General features: G+C 44.6%; 1 protein-coding gene across 1 annotated transcript in view; it reads right to left on the reverse strand.

The window, feature by feature from the left end:
- LOC138246474 (IgGFc-binding protein-like) overlaps window positions 1–25728 on the reverse strand; it is a 107188-nt gene extending 81460 nt beyond the window's left edge. The window contains exon 1 of the mRNA XM_069201111.1: window positions 25675–25728. Coding sequence (XP_069057212.1) covers window positions 25675–25726 — 52 coding nt within the window. The 5' untranslated portion in view covers window positions 25727–25728. The remainder of the gene's footprint in view (window positions 1–25674) is intronic.
- Window positions 25729–26257: the final 529 nt, after the last annotated feature.

The raw sequence follows: 26257 nt of genomic DNA on the forward strand, positions 1-26257 counted from the left end.
GTTCTAACAGATCCACATCAGTTCCAGTTTCCTTAGGAGTGGTCGAACAAGGGCCTTGAAATGAAATGCAGGGCCACCTCTTCCATAAAAAAGGAACTGACCAACCTGAATACTTAAGATGGGACTTCAGAATGTTAGAAGAAGGTCACAGCATCAAGTGTCAACATCACAGCCTATCTAAAGTACACAAGCTCAAACTGGCTGAGACCAGGAAAAGCTATTTAAGGACTGCTGAGTTGCTCTAAAAACATTATAGGGCACTTTATGACTTGAGAGGGGAGTGGCGGATTCAGGTACACATATTTACAATGATTAGATATATAGCCCAACTTCTTGGACTGTGAACTCCAGAGTTCTGTGTTTTAACTTTAGTCTACCGGTATGGTTGCAGTGTTTCACACCTATTTGAGGCAAGACATACGATGTTCTGAAGTGCAAAGTTAGTGTGGTCAAGGTGGAAACTCATAAGTGATGAATCAAAGCAAAGAAGACGAGGATCTATTGCAGCATAAAGTTATGGGCCGCAAACCTTTTCAATTCCAGTATTTTTTTAAATTGTTTTATTGAAGTTTATTACTGAAACCACCCACACAACACTCCACACTGGCGTGCATGCTCCACAAAACCCGATTACTCACTAAACACACCACTGAGATCTGTGGCCTGCTGCACAACAATGTTCCTGGCCTCCCTTTCATCACGGAAATGTGGCTTCACCCTGCATTGGCACCTGACTTCGCCACAGCCATCCCCCGGCTACAAGATTGCCAGGCAAGCCACACTTCACAAGCCTAGAGACAGAATTGCCATCATCCACCAGAACACCAGCTGCACCACATCCATGCACTAATCATTATCCAACATGGAACACCTGTCTTTTAAACTCCACATCACAGCTAACTTAACCCTAAGTGGCACTCTCATCTACAGATCACTGGGACCCTACACTAACTTCACCAACACCATCACAAAATTTGTTGCACCACTCACCCTCATTACTAGCAATTACATCCTACTTGGAGACCTGAATTTCCACCTGGAAGACCACGCTGACTGCAACTCAAGAGCACTAATTGAAGACTTAGGAAGCAGGGAGCCTCACCCAATGAGTAATGGGACTTACCCACCTCCCCGGATACATCATGCACCTTATTTTCACCAATTCCAATAACATCCGAACCAATGTGCCCGCACAAGTCCCTTGGACAAGACTATCCAGGACAATACAGATAGGAACACGTTCAAATCTGCTCTAAAACACTACCACCAGATGAACTGGTCATCAAATGTGCCTCTTTGATGGACCGCATTGATGCAACACCAACAGAGGCAAAGAATTTATTGCCATTGTGAAAAATATCACCTTGCCATCTGCCGCCTCCAGCGCGATCACTACCTCGCTAGAGCTCTGCAACAATCTCTCTCAATTCTTCAGCAACAAAATCACAGCCATTTACAGCAACTTCAGCCCACAACCAAACCTGACAGACCTCGCTAAACACCTCTGGATCTCATCCAAAGAATTAATGCTAACCCCACGGCCCATTATCACCTCAGTAGAAACCTCAGCTACTGTGAAGTTCATCCACTCAGGGGCCTCATTGTACCCTTGCCCCACCACACCTACTCCAAAGGACTGCAACCCATCAGCACCAAGCTCATGCGCATTTTGTGTGCGTGCACCTCGTGACCTTCTGAGGTGCTTGGAAACACGCAACTATACTCCTATTGCTCAAGAAATCCTCTGCGGAGGCTTCACTGCTACTGTTCCCAGCCAAGGGCTTAGAGAAAATCATTAACAGAAACCTCACTAAATACCTCATCTTCCTCCAAATCCTCAAGACCACTCAGTCTAATTTCAGACCCAACCATAGCACGAACTGCCCTCATCGTCGCCGCAGATGACATCGGCAGGACTTTGGACATAGGAGACACAAAGGGGCATATTTATACACTGTTTCTGCTGAATTTGCATCATTTTTTTTACACAAATTCGGTGCAAACTTAACTCTATATTTCTATTTTGACGTTAGACCCATCCAGCGTCAAAATATTGGAGTTTGGGCCTTTTTTTGGATGCGTGAACACTCCTTGCGTCAATGAGATGCAAGGTAGGCGTTCCCATCCCAAAATTTGACGCTATCCTCATAGCGCCATATTTATCTCCCCACACTATATTGACGCACAGGTGGGAGGCGGACCCAAATAATGGAGTTAAGCTTGCTTAGCACCATTATTTAATGCCTGGGTCAGACCAGGCGTTAGAGGACCTGTGGACCCATTTCCATAGTCAAACACCATAAAATGGTTCCACAGGTGCCCACCCCAAGCCCCAGGAACACCCCCACCCACACCAGAGGGACACCACAGGAGCCCATCCCAGGTAAGTAGGGTAAGTATAGGTAAGTGTTTTTGTTATTTTGTTTAAAGTGCCATTGGGGGCCCTAACAAAGAGCCCCCCTGCATGGAACTGGTTGCAATGGCCATGCCCAGGGGACACTGGTCCCCTGTGCTGGCCATTGGGGTGGTGGGCATGACTCCTGTCTTTTCTAGGACAGGAGTCATGTTTTAGGATTGTTGTGCCCCTGAAAATGACGCAAGGCTGGTTAGCTGCATTTTATTTTTGCCACTAACCAGCCTAATGTCATTTTTTGATGCACAACCTCCTATTCCCATGCCGCCACCTCCACCCAAGCAGGGTGATTTTTGTTGACGCTAGCCCAAGCTTAGCACCGGCTTGCTTTTTCCATAAATATGGCGCCCAACTGGCGCTCAGGAATGGCGCAAGACAGCTTTAAACTTTTTGGTGCAAAACTGCGTTAGTGCAGTGCACCAAGAAGTTTGAATATGCCCCAAAGGCTCTTATCCTCCTGGACCTCTATGCAGCATTTGACACAGTCTCCAACCCCATCCTCGTCCAACACCTACACAACATCAGAATCCAAGGACACACACTTTGATAAATCTGTACTTTCCTGACTGGAAGGACCTAGTGAGTTAGTGGGTAACTGTACACCTCAGACACCTATGACCTTATCTGTGGAGTTCCGCAAGGATCATCCCTGATCTGATTCTGAACCCCTTCAATATACATATGATCCCTCTAGCCAGCATCATCTGCTCTCACAACATCCTCTCCTAGACCGACAACACGCAACTAATTCTCTCCCGCTTGGAAAAGATGCCCAGTACCCTGATCATGTTCAATGCACGTGTGGCTGAAATTGCCCACTTAATCAAGACTAAGGGCCTGTTTTAGAAATTGCCTGAGGTTTTCTCCATCACAGCGGTGATGGATATCCTGTCTGCAGAAATCTAAATCCCATAGAATATAAGGGAATTTCAATCTCGGCGGACAGGATATCCCTCAATGTTGTGACGGAGTAACGGTCCGCAGAGTTCGAAATCAGGCCGTAAGAGCCAGATGTACAAACCATTTAACTGGTTGCAAACGGCCCATCAGACTGTTTGCAACTGGTAAAATGCATTTTGTCATGTACAAAAGGCAAAGTGCGATTCAGTAACTTGTTACCGAATCGCATTTTGATTTTGTGATCCGGTATTAGGAAGGGGCATGTTTAGAGCATCGCTTCCTAAAACCGAATAGTACTGGCATGTGTAAATGTTTTGTGACTGTGAATGCGGTTGCAAAACATTCCCAGTTACCACCAACCTCAAGTTGACCACTGACTACTTTGAAAAAATTCAAATACATTTTTTTATTTTTTTGGTAATGTATCCCATTTTTCTTTAAGAAAAATGGCCTGCATTAGAAAAAAAAAATGCTTTATTTATAAAGCAGTTACAGATATGTCAGCAGGCTTCCAACCATGTGAGTGCAGCCATTCCAAATGGGATTACAAATTGCGACCTACCTCATGTATATTGATGAGGTAGGTCATTTGCGACCCCATTGGGAATCACAAACAGTGTGCTTTACACTGTTGTACATTTTGTTTTGTGAATCGCAATTTGGGATTCCCAAACAGATCTCAAATTGCGAGTTGCAAAACAAAATGTCATACATCTGGCCCCTAAAAGTCCAAAGCAGAACACAGATATGACAGCAACTGTGATCTTCGGGAAGAGTACAACACCATGGGACTCACCTAGTGGTCAACAGAGCTCGGACCGACACCCACCCCCATCACCTATGACAAGAACCTCAGGATCATCATCAAAAGCAAACTGGATATGACCTTCCGAGGCAGTGTCGTTACCACTTCATGCTTTTATGCCCTGAGTATGGTTATAAAGATTTTCTAATGATTCCCTATCAGCACCTCGAAAACCGTCACACGCACCCTGGTCACAATCAAGCTGGACCACGGAACACCTTCTATGCCAGGATCAACAAAAAAACTCACCAGAAGGCTGCAGACCATTAACAACTCGGTGGCCAGAAATATTCTCAACCTCCCATGTTGCACTCACATCACAACACACTTGAAGGAGCTCCACTGGCTCCCAATTCACAAATGAGCAATATTCATACTCCTCACACATACCTTCAAGTCACTTCATAACACTCTCCCGGCATACCTCAACAATCGCACCAGTTTTCACAAACCTCACCTCAGATGTCTGGACTAGTACTTGCCCAAATCCCACAAATAATCAAGCCTTCTCCTACAGCGCCCCAAAGCGTGAAACGACCTGCCAGTACCCACTTCTTGAATTCTGCAAAAAGTGGAAAGCCTGGCTTTTTCAAGTACTGCCACTAGGTTATAGGTGCGGCTAGACTCACACCTGCTCAGCATCAGGATACTGTCGTAGGTGATAGTTGGCTCTACACATCTGCATAACATAATGTAACATTCCATAACATAACAATTGATGATGTTGCTTGGTGATTTGTTTAATAAAGCACCTCGTTCTACTTTGGAGCTATTGGAGAATCTGCTCTTTGGAGTGTTCCCCTCAGATTGTTTGCTTTTTATGGACGTAGATTGCTTCAAATTTGGGCCTGTTTGTAGTGCAAAACTGTTGATCAACTTCTCCGTTTCTCCTTTTTCTTTGAAACATGGCAAAATATTAGAAAAAATCAATTGGTTTGTTTTGGCTCTTATGATATACTACTGTAAGAATGTGCAAAGACTGCTCTTGAGATATAAACGTCAAGTATCTATCCAATGTGGATAGCAGTGTGGCCTTACACCACACTCATGGGGGATTATAAACATTGTAAAAGGGCTGACAGCTGGTCCTTTAACACTGCAGACAAAGCTGCAGTGGTATAATGGCAACCTAACTAGTGTGTTTATATCTTTAAGCCTAACAATGACTTTAAATAGGTAAACAGGAAATGTACCTTGAAGCATAGAAATCCCATTTGCATAGGATTTAACCTATGGATGTTATGCTATTTCATCTGTGACCGTACTTAAAAATGATACAAAGGTTTGGCTACCAAATAGGCCTGTGGCAAATGTATATTGAAAAAACATGTCTGGTGTTTCAGAAGCTCATTTATTTAGCTCAGGCTAGGAACCAGACAATTCTAGCCTCATAAAGTTTTACTAAGAAGGAAACGTCAAATTCTTTGGTGAACAGAGATCAAACACGTTTGGCCTTGTAGAGATTCCTAGAGTGTCTTCATTTAGGTTTCTCTCCAGCCCAGAGGCTACACTAGGCATTAACATATCACAAAAATAGTACTCTGCCAGAGACCCTAGGATTTCTAACTCAATGGCACTTGCTGCGTGCGAAAGACAAGGAAACTCGAATAAAGGGATTTTACATCGGCAGGCAGGCCAACTTTGTGCTGGGCAGACATTTGAGTCCATTGAGTTAAAAACATCAGAAAGAACACCTGTGATATCTGTAACTACAGGCGAAATCTTTTATTGATTGAAACACTGTTAGAGCTCCTCGCTGAAAGCACTAATTCCACAACATCATCTTTTTGGGGCTTAATTTATTGTGAGACGACTCAATTGCACTGCTGTATTGCAATTGTTCTTTTTTCTGTGCTACAATAATGTTATACAACATTGCTTCACACTCAAACATGAATAGGCTTTGCTACATGATGTCCTAATCTCCAAAAAAGAGATTATTGAGATTCTATGTAGGCTAGTCTGACTGCTACTTTGTACGTTTCAGCCTTCTAATCTGGGAAAGTACAATAAGAAAGAATTGTGCCAAAGAATTACATTAAGCATTTAAATCTCTCGGAGCTTCAGAACATCTATGGCAAAAACACAATTGGAATCAAAACTTTTTAGAACTTTGAAATAATCACAAGAATTACAAAAACATAGCTCTGAGGCCAAGACAGCTTTCTTCAGAATGGGGACCAATTTAGAAAAATGTCCATTCCAGGTAAACTTTTTGATTTTGTAATAAATTCACAAGCTCCCCAACATCTATTAATATTTTGAATGCCAAGAAAAAGTGTGAGAAATGTTCAGTTTTTACATCAGCAATGTAAAAAAAGAAAGAGCCCTTCATCTTTACAATGGTAAACATACAACCGTAGCGCTCAAACCCATAAAGGAATGGGCATAATTTATTATCATAATGCTAAATGGCTTGGAGGGCACAAGCACAAATCCTGAATCCTCTTATTTCAGAGATCCTCCCCAGCAAAAAACTGAAAAAGACTAAAGCCTGTCCTCCTACCCCTTCCTCACTAACACAATGTATACCTCTCTGCTACAAAGTGTAGCTCCCGATTACATCACAAGCAGACAGAGACACTAATCTTCTCAAGAAACTGGATGCAGCCCTTGGATTCCTGAACTATGACAGGTCAGCATCCAAATTTTACTTTATTGTCTATGTAAAACAATTAAACAGATCTTCAAGGAGGAAAACAAACTATTCCATGAGTCAGACTTTAGGACCTGATGAAGCACAGGGAATATAGTGCTAGACGTTTTAGACAATGTGCTGCACATCCCTTACAAAGGCGTTTTTGTGCACTGTTCATTCTTGACCTGACAGCCGAATTTGACACTGTAAGCAATGCCTTGCTATTGATGTCCTGGTAGAACAGATAGCGACCAGGGGCACCGCTCTGTGATGGTTCAAATCCTAACTTGCCAACCTGTAAAACAAGTTAAACTTTTAAACTCCAGGCCCACGCCCCTTCAACAAGGATTTCTTTAAGGATCCATCCTCTGTTTGTATATGGAACCCCTCAGTTGCCCCCAGAGACAATCAAACATGTTGTTTCATCTCTATGCAGACAACACCCAAGTATACTTGAAAGTCTGTTCTCCAGACAGCATAGATGGTTTTATGAAGATATTTTGAGATCTACTGAACCCCCACATAAAATATTTCCTGGTGTTCAATCCCTCCACCACCCACCCAGCTCCCTTCTCAATGCAGCATGTGTGGATCCAATGACCTTTACTTGATAGTGATTCCCTCTCAACAAAGCAAAATCCTGTGGCTTTACCCTAGATTAAAAAAAAAAACTGAATCTGCATGCCTACATTAACACTTTTGCAAAAGGGGTAAACTATCAAATCCAGGAAATCAAGTTACTTATCGCAAAATAGGACTTTACATTTTAAGAAGTTCAATCTCTGGTCCTCCAGGTCTTGATTATGACATCTCCTTCCTGTTAGGTATATCCAGATTGTAGGAAGCTTGCCTGGTGTGTGGTGGGTACCTTATACCAGGTATCCCCTATTAGTGTAGTGTAGGCAGTGTTTAGAAACTAGTCTCTCTAGAGGTAGCTGTGGATGAGCATCCAAGGCTTATCTTGTAGACATGTAAAGCTCATGCAATACCACTGTAGTCACACATCACTCACACACATGAAAGAAAACACTCAGTGATACAAAAATAAAGAGTCTTTATTACAGTAACACAGTACCAAAACATTAGATAGAAAACAGTGTAAATGCAATTACATAATAGTGACCCTAGCGGGAGCCCAAACCATAAACTAAAAAAATTGAATGCAAACTCAGGACCCCCACTTAGTTACATGGAATGTGTAGAGTGGAGATGGGACTACTAGGAAACCCCAAAGATAAGTACCACAATACCCCCCCCCGCGACCAGGAAGAAAGGAATAAGTTACTGCTTTTTCCCCAAACGACCCAGTGGGAAGAAAATGAAGAAAATGCAACACCCAGACAAGACTGCACGATGCCAGCGTTGGACTCCTGAAGAGAAAGACCTGTGGAAGAAGGGGACCAAGTCCATAAGTCACTGAAGAGTGCAGGAGGAGTAGGAGCTACTACCCACCCAGCTGTGGATGCAGGAGTTGTTCGACGGTGAGACGAAGACGGTCAGGAATGCAGCACTGGAGCAGGTAAAGAGTTCCTGGAGAATGCAGTTGACATCCCACGTCGGATGGGAGATTGCAGTCGGTAAGTGGCGTGGAAAAGCCACCAACAAGCCTTGGCAAAGGCAGAAGTCATGGTGAAGCAAAAGTGGAGCTGCCGGGGACCAGCAAGGTCCAGGAAAACTCAACCCCTGGGAGGAGTCCTGGGGTGGACCCTCAGCAAGGCAGAGAGTCCAGAGAAGAAGAGGCAGCCCCCACAGGAGACCCACTGGACAGGGAGCTAGGAATCGCCGAGGAGCCCACACAGCACAACTGGAGAAGGGTCCCACACCATGGAGAAGCATGTAGAGGTCTATGCATCGCAGGAAGGAGTGCTGGGGGCTGTGGCTACACAGAGCCTGAAGATCCCTTGGAAGAGATGCAAACAATCTGTGGCAGCTGCAAGAGATGCAGTGCACGTGGGTACTGTCCTGCATGGGAAGGCAGGGGCTTACCTCCACCAAAGTTCGACAGCTATCAGAGAGGACCAAGAGGACTACTCCGGCCCACCGCAGGATCCAGGCAGCTCAGGATGAGAGGAGATCCACCCAGCCAGACGTAATTGCAGTTGGTGCCTGTGGATGGAGGGGAGTGATTTACTCCAAGGGAGATTTCTTCTTCCTTCACGTGCAGGCTAAAGACTTGCTGCCCTCAGAGGATGCACAGCTGGGGAAATGCTGCAGAAGCTGGAAGGAACTGTGGAAACAATGTTGCAAGCAGAGGCTTCGTCATGAATGCAGTTTGTCAGTTCCTGGAGGCTCCAGTCACTGATCTAGTGGCTAGAAGTCGAAGTAGAGGTTGTAGAGGAGTCCTGCTGGAATCCTGCAAGCCGAATCTGAGGACCCACCCAAGGGAGAGACCCTAAATAGCCCTGAAAGGGGGATAGGTCACCTAGCCAGGTGAGCACTTATCAGGAGGGGGGTCTGACGTCACTTGCCTGGCCTAGCCTCTCAGATGCTCCCAGATGTCCCTGCCAACCTTGGATTCAAGATGGCTGAACCGAAGGACCCTCTGGAGGAGCTGCGGGCATCACCCCTGGGGTGTTGATGGACAGGTCACTCCCCTTTCCATTGTCCAGCTTCGTCCCAGAGCAGGGACTGAGGGTCCCTGAACCAGTGTAGACTGGTTTATGCATCAAGGGCACCAAATGTGCCCTGCAAAGCATACCAGTGGCTTGGGGAGGTTACCCCTCCCAAGCCATGGAACACCTATTTCCGAAGGGACAGGGTGTTACCTCCCTCTCCCAAAGGAAATCCTTTGTTCTGCCTTCCTGGGCTTGAGCAGCTCAAGCAGCAGGAGGGCAGAAACCTGTCTGAGGGGTGGCAGCAGCTTGGGCTGACTGGAAAATCCCAGAAGGCTGATAGGAGCAATGCTGGGGGTCCTCTAGGGAGCCCCCAGAGTGCATGGAATCATACTTCCAGTACTGGCAACAGTATTGGGGTATGATTCCGACATGTTTAATACCAAACATGCCTAGGTTTGGGGTTACCATTATGTAACTGAACATAGGTAATGACCTATGTCCAGTACATACGTAAAATTGCATCCCTGCACTCACAAAGTCCAGGAAAATGAAGCTGGAGTTCGTTGGGGCACCTCTGCTAGTGCAGGGGTGCCCTCACAAACAGGTACTTGCACCCTGCCCTCTGGACTAGGATGGCCTGCCATAAGGGGGACTTTACAGTGACCTGGTGCAGTGACCTATAGTGAAAAGTGTGCCTGCACCCTTTCACGCATGCTCCAATGGCAGGCCTGCAGATACACTTTGCATGGGCTCCCCATGGGTGACATAATACATGCTGCAGCCCATGGGGATCCCCTGGTACCCCAATGCCCGGTGTACCATATACTAAGGACTTACATGGGGGCACCAGTATGCCAAATGTGGGTTGAAAATGGTACAAGTTACCACGTTAGAAGGAAGAGAGCACAGTCACTGGGGTCCTGATTAACAGGATCCCAGTGAACATAATAGTCAAACACACTGACAGCAGGCAGAAAATTAGGGTAACCATGCCAAGAAAGAGGGTACTTTCCTACACAGATATATCCAGCCCAATCAAATGCAGCTATAAAAGCCGATGCCAAGCTAGTTTCCATTGCTAGATTCCCTGCCAGATCAAACCACAGCACTCCAATCCTGGTTAATCTAAAATGGCTTCTCATTAAGGCCAAATATTCCTATAAGTTAGCCCCTTGTGCTTGTTGGATTTAATGCCTGGATGCTGCAAATTACTTGATTACCAAATTAACCAGGGGATTCTACACCTCCCAAAGTATTACATATCTCAATTTGGAGGGCCTATTCTTTAAAAAAAAAAAAAGCTAGAACAAGTCTTCTCGGGGAATGCTCCTTATGTTTGGTGCTAGGAGGAGAGGAGATTGGATATGTATGGAATTTGGATTTGATATGTTTAGACAGAGTCACCAATAGCTAGTGAGTGAACACTGTAAAGTTCAGTTCCCTCTGTCTAGAAGCATGAATGCTGCTAGAACAGAGAAGGAAAGGTGACAATTGCATGGAAGAAATATTCTTCTACCTGAGACAGTATCATAGAGCAATTGACTTCAGCTCTTCCTTGAGCCTTTTCTTCTAAGACATTTACTCAGAGCTAGTTGAGCTAGCCTTTTGCTAACCAAGCAAGACGAAAAGGGGTTCTGGACTATCCAGTACTGCCTTTTAATGTGCCTTAATTTTTCTCAGGGCTGGGAAGAAGGGAGATTTCCAAGGGGCAGAATCAACTCTGGCATTTTGGAGAAATTTAATAGGAGCACTGGGGAGTTGACTTTTGGCTGTGGACTTGAAAATAATAAACAGGTAGGCCATCTCCCACTGACTTCTGGGACATGATCACTTTGGAACAGTTCCCGAAAGTGTAAAGAGAATTAGAGCTAACAAAATTGTTCACAATTTTGGTAAAGTTGTGATTTAGGATTCTTTTATATCATGCAGGACCTCCTGACACAAACACTGGACTCGCCCATGATCTGGTTGGGGGACTTTAATTGTGTGCTGGATCCCAATCTGGACAAGGACAATCCCCCTCCCCCTTCGAGGGCAGAAACAAAACCGCATGTGAAAGAGGGCTTGCGGGATGTAATGCAGAATTTGGGATGACACAATGCTTGGAGTTTGGCACACCTTATCCAACAGACCCTCACGGTCCACTCCTTAACACATAACATCTATAATAGGTTGGACAGAGTGCTGATTGGCCGGTTTTCGAGAATGAAAGACATTAAAGTCACACATTTGGTATGTTTTTTGTCTGATCACTCACCTGTTTGCTGCCGGGTGACTTGAGGGGATAACACTCAGGGCGGCAGATCATGGAGAATGCCAGTGGACATACTGGAGGACCAGGTGGGACATGAAGCATTGTCTCAAACACTTACTGATTTTGTGGACATAAAATGATGAGGGGAGAAACTCCAACAGTAGGAAGCCAAACTGGCGGTACTAGATTCGGCGACTTTGACCTGTAATGGCTTGCCCATTAGGGAACTTGCACTCTGCTGACAGAATCCAGAAATCTGGCACCACCTGGACAAATACACACTACAACAGTATAGGCAGAGATTACACAGGGAGGATGACAAATCTGGTAGGCTGTTAGTATAGATGCAACGCAAGGAACATGCTCCGCCACTAGTGACACACTTGATAACCCCTGAGGGTCGTAGGATTACCTCTAGTGGGGATATATTACACACCTTCCAGCAGCACCTGCAGCAAGTATATAAATCTGACCCTGACATAGATGCACAGCATTACATTCCTTTCTTGGACAGATTGGGACTCCCTGGCTGGGGCGAAGTTAGTGGAGGCCCTGAATGCACTCTTAGGATTAGAGGAGTTTAGCACAGAATTATGCGCACTCCTGCATCTGAAGGTTCCTGGAAGTGACAGTTTCCCACCAGAACTCTTTCCAACTTTCCTAGAGACGCTAACTCAAAGACTTTTGGAGGTCTGTCGAGAGGCTAGCGACGCTGGCATCTTGCCCCCGACAATAAGAGATGGGGAGATATACATGTTGCTTAAACAAGGTGGAGAGAAGTCTAATCCATCAGCTTATAGGTACTCGCCAAATGACTGGCCTCCCATATGCCTTGCCTGGTCCATGAACACCAGTGTGGCTTCATACCGGGCTGTAGCACCGGAATGAACCTGCAGTGATTGTCTCATGTTCTCTTTGAGATTCAGCACCGGAAGGAGGAAAAGGCACTTGTGGCCATTGACTTAATTGACCTTTACACAGTAGACTGGGGATGTCTTCTACAAGTCCTACATGTCATGAGCTTCAGGCCTCACTATCGCTGTTCGGTGTGCCTGCCATATACTACGGAACAATTACCTAGTCTGTTAATAGACAACTTAACTCCGATACTTGGGGATCAAAGTTGCTCACACGATGAAGCTCCAGTTTCACCTCAACATAGACAGGGCAGTGGAGGGAATTAAGTCCTCAGTTTCATTTTGGAATTCGTTGCCCCGGTGGCTGATGGGCAGACTGCCCATCGCTAAGATGGTTCTGCTCCCCAGATGCATATACTTTGCTGCTCAGCTGGAGCGTGCGGCCCGTTGACTGGATCCAGCTTGAAATTATGAAAAACGGTTACTGGCCGGCATGTTGGGAGCAGGATGCCTAGTTGAACTCCTGATGGAGAGCGTCGACCTCCCCCTGGACTTCCTTCATATTGTTCGACAGACAGCCATACTTTGGCACCGGTTTGTGCAGACAGTGCTGAAATGGGCCATATGTCCTTCCAGTCATGGAAAGATGGTGGCTGCAAACTTCCCAAGGGACTTGTACCCAATGAGCACTTTATTTCCTTCGAAGGATCTGGCAATACATTCGCACTCAAATGTGGTAATTTCTTGTACCACGCTGGCCTAATGGATATAGCTAGAACGACATGGCCCTCCTGTCCCACTGCCCCCAAGCCCACGCACTGTCCTGGTGTCCTTTAAACATGCGGCACGGGTTGTCATTTAATTACGCTCCTATATAGATGCAGTGGGACCTATCTCGAGATCATGTCTCGCCTGGGACACTGACCTGCATATTCCACTCACAGAAAGGGACTAGGCGTGTGTAAATGACCTCACACATACAGTATCCTGTAATGAACGCTTCAAATTAATGCACTATCATTTTTTTCACTCCTAGGAGCCTTCATCATTTGACTCCCACTCGCCCAGCCACGTGTTCCAGATGTGGCACTGATGGGCGGGTTTCTTACACTTAGCTTGGCTGGGCCCGGGTGGAACCAGAGATTCAGAGGACGATACACTTACTCCTCAACCTGACGCCACCATCCTGCCTACTGGGCAATGTTCAGAGACCTCATGGTAAGAAGATGGCGAATAAATTCTTGCAACTGGCGCTTATTTTGGCTAGGCCTAGAGTCACCATTGCATGGATGGGACAGGGGGCACCTGACTTGGATCGCTGGCGGAGGGACTTTATGAAATGGGTTGTAGCCGAGGAATCTCACATGAGACTTAGCAGACAGGATGATAGAGCATAGCAGGACCTTTGTTCTGTGTTTCTAGATCCAGATGTCACCACTGACTCCGCAGACCGTGAAGGATCGGGTGACTCGGAGAGTGAGTGAACAGCAGCAGGTAGGGATGAAGTCCATACCTGGAGGAACTGCGGTCTATATTAGGTGTCTGTGAGGGAGGGGAGTGTCCAGCGGTGAAATCCAGGGGAGTTGGGTGGACTGTGTGTTTTGTTTTTTTATGGCTTACTAGACCACCTCTGCTGAGCTGTGCGACCTTCATTCACCGAAATTGCTATGCAGTTGTTTTTGATAAAAATTTAAATAAAAGGATTAAAATAAAGTTGTGATTTAGAAATTTTTCATCTGTCCGGGATAGGACAAGGTCACAATCCTACGCAAAAATACGCATTCTCTACAGCCCCTATTTCTAGGCCCGCTCCACTTGGAACTTTTGATAGTGAAGTGCACCATGACCACAGGATTACGGAAAGAGGGTATCTGACCACATGGAGCCTTATTCGGCTCTTGCATGCAGCTTTGCCCCCAACTGAATGATTTTGTGCTCTGAAAAAATTTCAAATCTGAAGGTAAACTATTGACTTGGATCAGCAACCAGAATTTACCTGGCTCATTGTCGACGGCCAAAAAAGGTGCAGAGGGACCCAGTCTGCCACACGTCGTAGGATAAAACTGAATTTTGAGTTTGCCATTGTTTTCAACTGGCACTTTTTATTTTTTACACAAAACTCCTGATCCATTTAAACAAGTTTTTCTAAAGTCATTATAAATGGTATGGTACCAGAATATTGTGTTTTAAATATCTTGTTATAATATGTTGATGACCAAAATATGTTGATGGCCAAAATATCAGTGATCAAAATGTTGACAAGGTAAGTCTATGTAGGTGAAGCACAGCTTTGCTATACTTTTTAAGATAATGTCTATGAGTTTTTCGTAGCATACAAAACATTTTCTTTTATTCAACAGAATGAATAATTAATAACAAATATATATCATTCCTTTTCCCGTTTGGCATATCGATTGTCTAACCAAAATCCAACATTATATCATAAGTGCTCAGTAACAGTTATCACAGGTTATAGCAGATAGAGGTTGTCGTGGACCACACGACTCAGGAATATTATATTATTATAGAAGGTCTGGGTCATTGTCAATGTCCACCATATTAAATTAAATCTTCTCCAGTTGCACATATCATCCTGTATCATCAGACTGATTGCAGCCATGCATATCTCTTCAGTCACCAACCATTTGCTAGGCACTCACTTATAGTATTATTAAACTTAACATAATGTATGCATACCCTGATCATATATATCTCTTCAAGGTATGTAGATCTGGCATTAAGAACAGTAAATCCTCCCTAAACCCCTCCTTCCCCCTTCTTAGACTCCTCACATTAAGGTCCAGGTATTCCCCATTGTCCAGCCTTTCCCCTCTGTCCTTCCCATATTTGCTGCTAAATCATACTGTTGTAAAAGATCATCTTTTGTGTGTTGTTCCCCCCTTTCTTTTTAGCCTCTGGTGCTGAACTCGTTTTTGTTGGCCAAAGGACTCTGTTCATTTTACCCCTGCCAACCAAAGTACCCTCTCTCCCAAACCTGTTCAAATTGGTACATACTGGATTGGTACATTTAATTTGCTTGTAAGTCCCTAGCATATGGTACCAGCTGTACTCAGGGCCTGCTCATAAATGCTACTAGTGGCATGCAACATGCATTGTGTCACCCGCTACAGTAATACTGTAAACATGTCTCCAAGTTCTGCCATTGCAGTGTGAGTGTGCAGTTTTAAAGTGCTATTTCTACCTTGCAAAATAAACCTACCTATGGTAGGCCTTAAAAGACCACAGGGTATGTAGGGTTCATGCTATATAAAAGTTGGATATGACTATTTAATGCTTTACATGCCCTCCAAAGTCGTTTTTCACTGTGGCAAGGCTGGATCTTCTATAGGCTAACAATGGTTTACACTATTCAATTTATTAAGTGCTAGAATTCAGTTTGAGAGTAGTTAGGCAAATTGTTCAAGGTCTTATTTTAGAATTAACTTAAAATCCAACTTAATGGGCAAAATAGATTTTTTATGACTATTTTGAAAATTACTTTGTTAGAAAGTTGTCCTTTTCCTGTCTAAAACCAAAATGCTTTCCTGCCAGTGTCCAGCTATCACCTGATGGCTTCCCTGTGGTAGGATGTGTTTTGCTCCTAGACAGAGGGCAAAGGGGGCTTCTCCTTCGAGAAGCTGGACTGGGGGGCGTATCCAGCCCCTTCCGGAGCTTCATAGGCGCCTCCTGTAAGAAACTCAGTCATTGATTGAGGGGGTGAAAACCCTACTCAAACAACAGTCCTTGTCAGGGGGAAACCACAAAAGCCACTAAATTAACCTGTGCTTAACACTCCAGTAGCTTGGCACAAAAGCAGTCAGGCTTGGAGGCAATGAGTTAGGTAATTATGCAGCACACGATCAGTAATAAAGGAAATACACAACACACAAAAAATATAAAACCAATGTAAAAAATAGGATACATTTCAATAAACAAAATGACACCAAGCAAATGAAATCTAGTCAGTAGAGGCAGAGTTATGGATTTTTAAATTGTTTAGTGAAACCTAGCACCTAAAAGATCAACACGCAAACTGCTGGTATCTGGTCATTCGAAACCGGGGCAAAGTCATAAGTTATGGCTGACCACAAGGGAATGTGGGTTGGATGCAAGGGGTGGATTCTGCCCAGCCTCGGTGTCCCTTTGAAATTAGAACATTTCTTGAAGAAAAGTACAGGAGAAGATAGAGCCCAGCGGAGCAAAGCAGCAGACTGTGTCCAAGGGGTCGTTGTCAGAGGACCGCTGGACAAAGTCTTGGTGAAGCCGTTGAGGATGGCTGGAAAAAGCTCTGTGCGAGAAAAGCTGGAATTCCAGGCCAGGACAGTTGTCATCAAAAATGGGTAGTGTTGTGTTCTCTGTCTTGGGATCTGGGAGGGCCAGAATGCTGGTGGAATGCTGTGGGTGGAATGTTAGTATTAGAAGGATGTAGGGCTCTAGGGAAGGTGGTTAGGATGTTAAGGAAACCTCTATTGATGGTCGTGTTTGTGGCTTTTACTGTTTGCATGGAGTAAACTTACTTGGGAACCATCCTGTCAAAATCAACTCTGTTTTTACATATAGCCTCTCGCCATTGAGCCTGGTGAAGATTTTTACCTTCGGACTTAGACTTCGTTTTGTAAGTTGAAAACCTCCAGCTGGATGAAGCTGCAAGGGGTAGCTGAAGAGGGTTCCATGAGGTAAGAAACCATTGCTGAAAGTTCTCTCTGAACAGTATTTGCTTTTTTAGAGAAGAACGTAGCAGGAGCCACCTCAAAGCCAGGTTGAGTAGCCATGAACCTTGGGCAGATGGCTGGCAGAAAGGTATTGGTCTTCTGTTGGTTCTCCTGGCATTGTTTGGTGAAAACATTTTCTAAGTCCCAAATTTAAGGGTTAGGCAAGAGCATCACCTCCATTTCCAGGAATCCAGGACCTGGGGGGGGGGGCACTTGCGGGGTTTAGGTCTCACTCCAGCAGCTTGTTTGAGGTGTGAGGATGCTATTGTACAAGAACTGCATTTTTTTCAATGAATGATGAAATGCATGGGTGAAAAAGTAGAAAAGGGATAAAGTTGGGAGAATGAAAGAAAAGAAGCAACGGAAAAGAGAAGAGAGCAAGAAATAAAGAGAGCGGTGAAGGAAAAAGAAGGAAGGAATGAAAGAATTGAAGGTGGCAGGAAGGAAGGAGGATTGATGAAGAACGAAGGGATGAAAGAAGAGAGGGCTGAGGAAAAGAAGCACTTTATGTGGTGCAGTATTTCATTTGGAGTTAATCATCTGTTGGTGAATGCTGCAGCTAGATTAATTAGAGAGGGGGAGGGCATGACTGAGATTTATTTAGGTATATAAGACCTATACATTCAGTCCCATCGTTGTTTGTGGCAATGTTGTGGCAATGCTGTGAGTTTTGTTTCATTTTTGTATTGTTCTGTTTTTAGGATTTAAACTGTACACATATTACACCTTTCATAATGTCAGACATGTAGTGCGAAAGTACAATTGGCTCGGGTGATGTCTCACACATACTGCTGGGCTTTGAAGTACTTTCTGAACAGCAGCATGCCGTGTATGTCTCTTTTTTTAAAAGGCACCATGTTGTCTATGTCCTTTTTTTAAAAAGACATGTCTCAGATGTTAGTGTATCTCTCAGACAGTGTTCCACTGGCGATGGCTTGAAGAGTGTAGACTACTTGGGCTCATGTCACGGAGAAGCATCACAATAGCGTGAGGGGCTTTTGAGAAAGGAAAACTATTGCAGGTTTTTTTTCTAGAAGGATTTGTGTAGCAAGATGACCTGGCATCAGATGTTCATACTTAGGGACATATTTGTACTTTGTTTGCACTGAATTTGCTTTTTTTTTAACGCAAATTCAGAGCAAACTTAAATCCATATTTATATTTTGACACTAGACCCGTCTAGCATCAAAATATTGGAGTTAACAGAATTTTTGGGATGCGCGAAACCACCTTGAGTCAATGAGATGAATTTTAGGCGTTCCTGTCCAAAAAACGACTCAAAGCCCCTAGCGCCTTATTTTTCTTCTCGTGCAAAAATGGTGCACGGACGGGGAAGCGGGCCTAAATAATGGCGCTAAGCCTGCTTATCGCCATTATTTAATGCCTGGGTTAGGACAGGCGTTAGGGGACCTGTGGACCCATTTCCATGGTCAAACACCATGGAAAGAACCCACAGGTGCCCACCCCAAGCCCCAGGAACCCCCACACCAGAGGGACACCACAGGGACACCAGAGGATGGGGGGCCCAATCCCAGGTAAGTAGGGGAAGTAGATGTAAGTACTTTAAAGACATTTTTTAACTGCCATTGGGGGCCTTGAAATGGGCCCACCTACACAGCACTGGGGTGCAATGGCCATGTCCAGGGGATCCTGTCCCTGTGCTGGCCATCATGGCGGTGGGCATGACTCATGTCTTCTTCAAGACAGGAGTCATGTGGTATGGATGGTTTTGCTTCAGGAAATGACGCTAGGCCGGTTAAAGGCACTGTTTTTGCCCCTAACCAGGCTAGCGTCATTTTTTGGTGCAAAACTCCCTTCCCCCATACCGCCACCCCACCGGCTAACGTCATTTTCCCAGATGCTAACCCACCCTCTGCACCGGCTTGTGGGATTCCATAAATTTGGAACCCGGTTGGCGCTCTTGAATGATGCAAGCTAACGTTATACTTTTTAATGCAAAACTGCATTTGCGCAGTGTTGCGTCAAAATATATCAATATGCCTATTAATTTGCTGTTGAGTTGAATATGTTGCAATTCTTGTATTTCACACGTGTCAAAATTTGTTTGCTCAAAAATTGATTCTTGGGCTCATGATGTTTTGAGAGAGTAGAGTATTAAGCTCTGGATCGTTGATTTATTTCAGCTTTAGAAAAATGTAGGGTCAGTTTACATCACAGCTGCAAATCTTGTTTTGATGCAAATGCCGGTGTGTGGGTGCAAATTAGGGGTGGGTGTAACTTGCATAATTATATGTACTGTAATTAGATAGAATTACCCAAAAATCTAGCGATAATATTTAGCACAAAAATGCACCTTTGCGCCCAAAATGAACACAGATACATTTTGCGCTGTGAAATAGCTCTAATGCAACAGAACATGAATAGCAGGGACTTGTCCTCCCTAAATGTTCTCTTGTTTCACTATCTTTTCCCCCCAAGTTACTCTTAATTAGGCGACTGGGAGTAGTCACATTATTATCCTTAATTCTGCATAAAAGAGCAATGCAGAATTACCAATATTACTCTGATTACTCAAGCATAATTGAAATTTCGCCAGGGCCTAGTCCAAATGTGATTACAGGTGCGTTTTAGCTCCTAAGATTTGTGACAGTAAAATTGCACATTGCAGGAATGAACTGCACACATATACTGTCTGTGTATTTTGGAATGGGGTGCATAGACTTTTGGTGAGTTATTCCACATTCTGAGGGGTCAAACTAGGAATCAGATGTTGCAACTTGCACCTGCATTGTACCGGACTGGTGTAATCCTACCCTAAGGAGGGATCAATGCTTAGATATTCATGAAATCAATTTTGTGCAAAGTTTCCCAGATCACGAGTCTTGATGACGTCATAGGGTTCATAAAATGCCCCTCACAGCCTTTCTCCAAACCCATAGAGTTTCATGAAACTTTTGGCCTCAGTAGTAGTTGGCTTTATTAGCTAGACAAATGAGTGTCTGACTCAGTTGTGAAAAAGCCTCAAACCTCCAATAAATCTGAGGAAGGAGACTATGGCCCTCATTATCAGACTGGCGGTAAACACCACCTACTGCCGCGGCGACGGCCGCCAAAAGATCGTCGCCGCTGCTACCATCAGTTCGCAGTATTATGACCACAGACGGATTTCTGCCATAAGGATGGCGGAAATCCAGCTATGGCCATGCCGGCGGATGGCGGTAAGGTGGCGCTGCTGCCAGCAGCAGTGCCACGCCAGTAGACCGCCGCCAGCCATAATATGAGAAATAATACGGCCTGGCGGTGTTCTGCTGGCAGACGCTGCTGCTGTCAGCAACACCCGTCCCGTCTCCTGCTGGAGGACCCTCTACACAAAGGTAAGTGGGTGCTCCGACAGGGGAGGTGGGTGAGGGGTGTTGTGAGTGGGGGGGGGTTGTGGGTGTGTGTGTGGGGGGGGGGTGTGTCTGTGCATGCATGTATGCGGGTGTGTGTTGCGTGTTGTATGTGCGTGTAAGTATGGAGGTGTGAGTGTGTGTATGTTGTGTTGTGTGAATACGTGTCTGTGTGTATGTATGTAAGTGTGTGCGGATGTGTGTGTATGGATGTCTGCATGCATGGATGAATGTGGGAATGGGTGTGTGTATGTGCCTGTGTGTGTGTGAATGGAGGGGCGTTTATGAAGGGGGGTCTGGAGAGGGTGGGGGGAATCTGGGGATGGGGTGGGGGTGGGGAAGACCCCTATCAGTGACAGGAAAAGGATTCCCTGTCACTGATAGAGCCTACCGCCATGGTTTTCGTGGCGGTAAGGAAGCCACGAAAACCATAGCAGTAGGCGGGGTCATAATCCCGCAGGTGGTATAGTGACGGCCGCCATGCTGGAGATTGATATCTCCAGCCCGGCGAGCGTTACCGCCACGGTGGTCGGTGTGGTACATTGGCAGTTTGGCTTCAGTCAAACCGCCAGTGTCATAATATAGTGGAAAGTACCGCCAGCCTGTTGGCAGTACTTTCCACCATATTACCGCCGACCGCCAGGGTCGTAATGAGGGCCTATGTGCCTATTTCAGAACTCAGCAGACAGGTTACTTGCTCACAACTGTGACGGATATCCTGTCCGCTGAAATCTAAGGTTTCAGCAGACGGGATATCCGACACCGCTGTGATGGAGTAACCCATCCGCCAAATACTAAATCAGATCCTATATGTATTATCTTAAGTGTCAAGTAACAATGTCATGATAGGAATGATTCTAGTGGGATTCAGCAGGGTTGTTATACATAGATATTTCAGTTATGAAGGGTTGCTGGATTTTTACTATGCAGAATATTAAAACTGAGGTGATCACAGGGGCAGTGGAAACATTTTTGAAGTATTAAACAAGCATTGGAAAATTGAACATGTCTCTCTTAATAAACCTATTGATTTTGCACGTGCTAATATCCTGAACACATGCGTGTGCTTACAAAATATTATGAAATGTTTTCCTTTTTAATTAATGATCTGGATGTACTGGTTACTAACAAATAAAATGAATATGAAAGCGCTGTTTGAAAACGCAGTGAAAAAGCATTTAAAAACTAAAAAGGGTGACTGGGTTATGTGAGCTGGTTGGGGGAGTTGATGAAGGAGAAGCAACACAGTGGGTGGGGGCGAAACATCACTGTAAGCAGGTAGAGAAGCAACATGAGCAATACAGAGAAACATGGACCACATGGAGGAAAAACCCATGGAGGAGAGAGAGGGCAACACGGCTGCAAGTGAGAAGAGAGAAGCCCCTGGGTCAGAGACAGTAACGTGGGGAGAGAAAAGCTCATAGGAGAGATAGCTGGAAAATACATGCTCTCTCATGGAATGCTCCAACAAAAAGAAAAAAGTAATTCCTTAAAATAAAGCATTGGAAGTATGGAAACCAGCCAATCAAAGAGATGCTAAAAGGCTATGCTCCATGGGATGGACAAACGCAAGACTGACACGCTGAGACATAAATAAGAAGCCGGAAAATGTGAATAACAATAAAGCCAACTAATGCTAAGCAGTGAGCAGGCTGCAGTCCTCTGTCTCTTCCTGGTAAACCCACAATATGTCTTCTGCAACCAGATGGCTTGCACTGTCTAGTAGGCTTATCCTAGAAATACCTCATTTCTAAATGGCTACAACTATTATTTAACATGGCTTTGTTGGCCCTTGGTCCAGTAGACTGAAAGAGACTATTTGGGCATCTATGCTTCCCACAAAGCTATATTTTGGAACTGCTCACAATTTGGGGAACATAATCTAGAATAAAATTGGATTTCAGATTGTCACCCTGATTCATAAAGTTACATGTGCATTGATACCTATGTATGCCACAGGTTGGTATGTTCAAAATGCTTCATCGCTATTTCGGTATCGTTCCAAGCATGCCTGTGGAAAAGGGTGTGTTCAGTCTCAACAAAGATGGCCTTTGTCAAGCATTTAATTGCAAAGCCAGGCTGAAAAGAGATGAAGGTGGTGATTCCAGTCCTATTTTCTCTAGGTGTGGGCATAACTGGCATAATTTTCTTTGGTGTAATTACCACAAAATTACTCATAATTGTGCATGATTTTTTCAGTGCAAATGTCACCCTTGTATCCATAATGGGTTTGAGGATGCATTTTTGTGCTAATAAAGTAGCACTAGACACTACAGGAGATGAACAGCAGTACCCAGCAGCTACTCACTCCTAGTGCAGCGCATCTTTCCTTGTGCCCCTTAGCGCCCTACTACCGCCACCATGTGTGTGCCATATTTAAAATACGGCGCACCATTACACAGGGTAGGGGGCAATAGATTTTCTGACGCTATTATTGTACTGTTGAGAGTTAGCACCAAAACCCTGGACATAGGGACCCACTGAAAACAATGCTCTGAGCAGGCGTTAAAAATGCTGAAAAAAATGACGCAAACAAATTTTTTCGATTTCTTTGCGCTATTTTTTCAGCACTCCTTGCGTACATTATGCCTGGTGCCGGCATAGTGTATAATTACTAAAATTAGTCTGCTTACTCCAGCGAATTAAAATTACTCCCAGGCCTAGTTCTCACCCTATTCCTCTGAGGAAGAGGTGACAAAAGGAAACCTTACAAATGGCGTGGCAGTAAACCAGTCGGTGGTGAGGTAGTAATCCTAAGGACAGCCTGAAGCTATCGATAATAAAAGTAGCAACTCTAAGCAAATGGACCTAAGGCCCAGTTTTAATATTTCCTTGTTTAGAGCAGAATGTTGGGTTTGTTGTCTACCCCTGAGAGGTGTCAGTGGGAACCATTGCACCTCTGCTGAACAGAATTACGCGTGTTTCTTTTCACATTTCACTTTCCAATTAGGAATTCTGCTTCCATGCATTGCTTTATCCACTAAGAACAGGGAATGGACGGAGGCTCTTACAAGGAACAAGTGAGTAATACCTGACTCTACCACCTTCTATATTCTCTAACCATGAATTGTGGCACTCGTCTGTTGATGTTTATGGATGCATCTGATTGTTCCCGTGCCTTCAAATCCCCAGGAGTCAAGATGAGGCCAATAATCTCACCCCATGCATTCTGTAGTGGTGGTCGAACCGCCATATGTGAAGCCTGGTTCAAGACAATTAGGCCCTGATTTATACTTTTTGACGCAAACCTGCGCCAGCGCAGGTTTGCTTCAAAATGTTTACCGCCGGCTACCGCCATTCCTAGAACCAGCGGGCGTCATATTTAAGGAATGATGCTAGCCAGCGCTAAGGCCCAGTTAGTATAAAAATAAATTACGCTAAGCGGGCAAGAGGGCTGAAGGGAAGAATGGGGGTTGTGAGTCAAAGAATGGTGCAAGTATTGACTCTAACCTGACTTGCATCATTTTTTGATGCACAACCACCATGGACATGACTCCTGTCTTAGCAAAGACAGGAGTCATGCCCCTCTGCCCAATGGCCTTGCCCAGGGAACATCTGTCCCCTAGACATGGCCATTGGGCACAGTGCCATGTAGGGGGGCCCAAGTTAGGCTCGCTTATGGCACTTTAAAAAAAAAAATAAGAAAAACTTACCTGGACTTACCTTGGTTGGGTCCTCCCATCCATGGGTGTCCTCCACGGGTGGGTGAGGGTGGCAGAGGTTGTCCCTGGGGGCAGGGAAGGCGGCCCAGTGGTAATCGAAACCAACATATTTTGACATTTTCCACTTTGCTTTTGTCCAGAAATACAATGAGAGCATCCTGAAAGTCGCTTCCCTGACAACAGTGTCCACTGCAAAACTCTGCAGAATTATTATTTTTTGTTTTGTTTTGTAAGGTACCTGTTAGTGGTGGAAGCCACTGAGTAGCACTGCTTCAGCTGAATATGCTGATCATAACTAAATTAGACTCAATAAGGCTACAAGTATCTGCCTAGTTTCTGAGAAAAGGTATTAAGTTAACCTCAGTGGAATTTGAGTGTCCTTTCCATTTTACTAAATGAAATCATTGCCACTTTTCCACTGATCCACATAGTGTGCAGATCATGCATTACTTCCTTTTTTAGTTTCAGAATTGGAATTCAATGAAATAAGAACATAAAGTAAAAAAGTAACATCAGGTGACAATAAGATTAAAAATACTTAGTGGTGTTAGATTACATGTTAAATGTTATAAAGGTGCAAGTAAAATGAATAAATGATTGAAAGGGGCAGAAGAAAAAGGAAATTAAGGAAATAAAAAGAGAGATGTCACTAGAACGTAATTAGCACTAGTATAATACCAAGCAATGATATGCAGTTAAATTAATAGGTTAAATCTGAGATAAGGATGTTGAATAGGGGGTTGGGATCCTCCTCTTTGCAAACATTAACAGTAGAAGCATCACAGTGACTTTAGTATGAATAACACACAATCTGTTAGATATGACCGGTTTCCCTCAATTACATGAACTGTTTGTCTCCCCAGCTCTGCTTAATCATCATTATTGTACATCGAAGACTATTGCAAATATCTTCGGATTTAATATCGATGTTGTATCTCAGTCCCATTTATTCTATTCTAATTGCAGAGTGATTAGAGTAGAATGTCTTAAACTGAATGTAAACCATCCAAGGGAGGCCTATGCGGATCATGTGTCAGCCTCCTATCTGATGCTTGTGACATCTGTCAGCATTACAGGTACAAGCAGAACCCTCAACAGCTGTATCTTGCTCCCAGGAGGACAGGCAGTGAGTTTTTAGTGCAGCTGCATGAAGGTCTGGGTGGCTCGAGGGGCTTAGCATCCCATATCAGGGGATCTACACTCCCTCTCATCAATTATATTTTATGTCTGGACAGAATCTTTAGACAGCTGCTGATGAAAGTGTTTACTTGGATATAACTAACAAGCATGCTCAACAGCAGTGCACCAGTGTAACTAGGGATCACTGTGCAGTGGATTTCACTCTATATACCTTCATCCCTTGTCTCTTTTTTACACAAGAAACTGGTGTTTTTTGTGGACAATGCACGTCTCTAAAGCCCAGTCATTGGTACCATGTTATGTAATTGGCACATGTAAGCTCCACATGCCACCACGCAGTGGCAGCCGCAGTTCCACATCAGCTGAATAGATTTTGTGTTATACTCACCAGACAGGACGACCAGTAGGGCCCATAGCAGCAAGAGCTTTTTGTCACCCATTGCTGAAAAAGAAGAAACAACCCAGAGGTTAGGAAAGAGGATATAAAAGTCAGAAACAAATGTTGGTGGGAAGGAAACAGGCAATCGTGGATCTTAAGTTGGAGTAATGCAGGCTGCCCCAGGAGCTCAGGTGTGAGGACAGTATGTTTCCTAGGAGGACAGAGGGAAACAGGGAATCATGGATCTTAAACCTGAGTAGTGCAGGCTGCCTCAGGAGCTCAGGTGTGGGGACTACATGTTTCCTAGGAGGAGAGAGAGGCGAAAATGGGAATCATGGATCTTAGGCTGGAGAACTGCAGGCTCCTCAGGTGTGAGGACTGCATTGTTCCTAGGAGGAGAGAGGGAAACAGGAAATCATGGGTCTTAGACCTGAGTGGCACAGTCTGTGTCAGGAGCTCACATGTGAGGACTGCATAGTTCCTAGGAGGCAAAGAACCTAATGTCAGGTAGGAGGGTCATGATGGACCTCATATTTAGAGCACAGACCACTGGTGCAAAGTGAAACACAAGCTATTTGAGATACAGGCCAAA

This window comes from Pleurodeles waltl, chromosome 7 (assembly GCF_031143425.1).
Source record: "Pleurodeles waltl isolate 20211129_DDA chromosome 7, aPleWal1.hap1.20221129, whole genome shotgun sequence".
In the NCBI taxonomy this organism is placed as follows: domain Eukaryota; kingdom Metazoa; phylum Chordata; class Amphibia; order Caudata; family Salamandridae; genus Pleurodeles; species Pleurodeles waltl.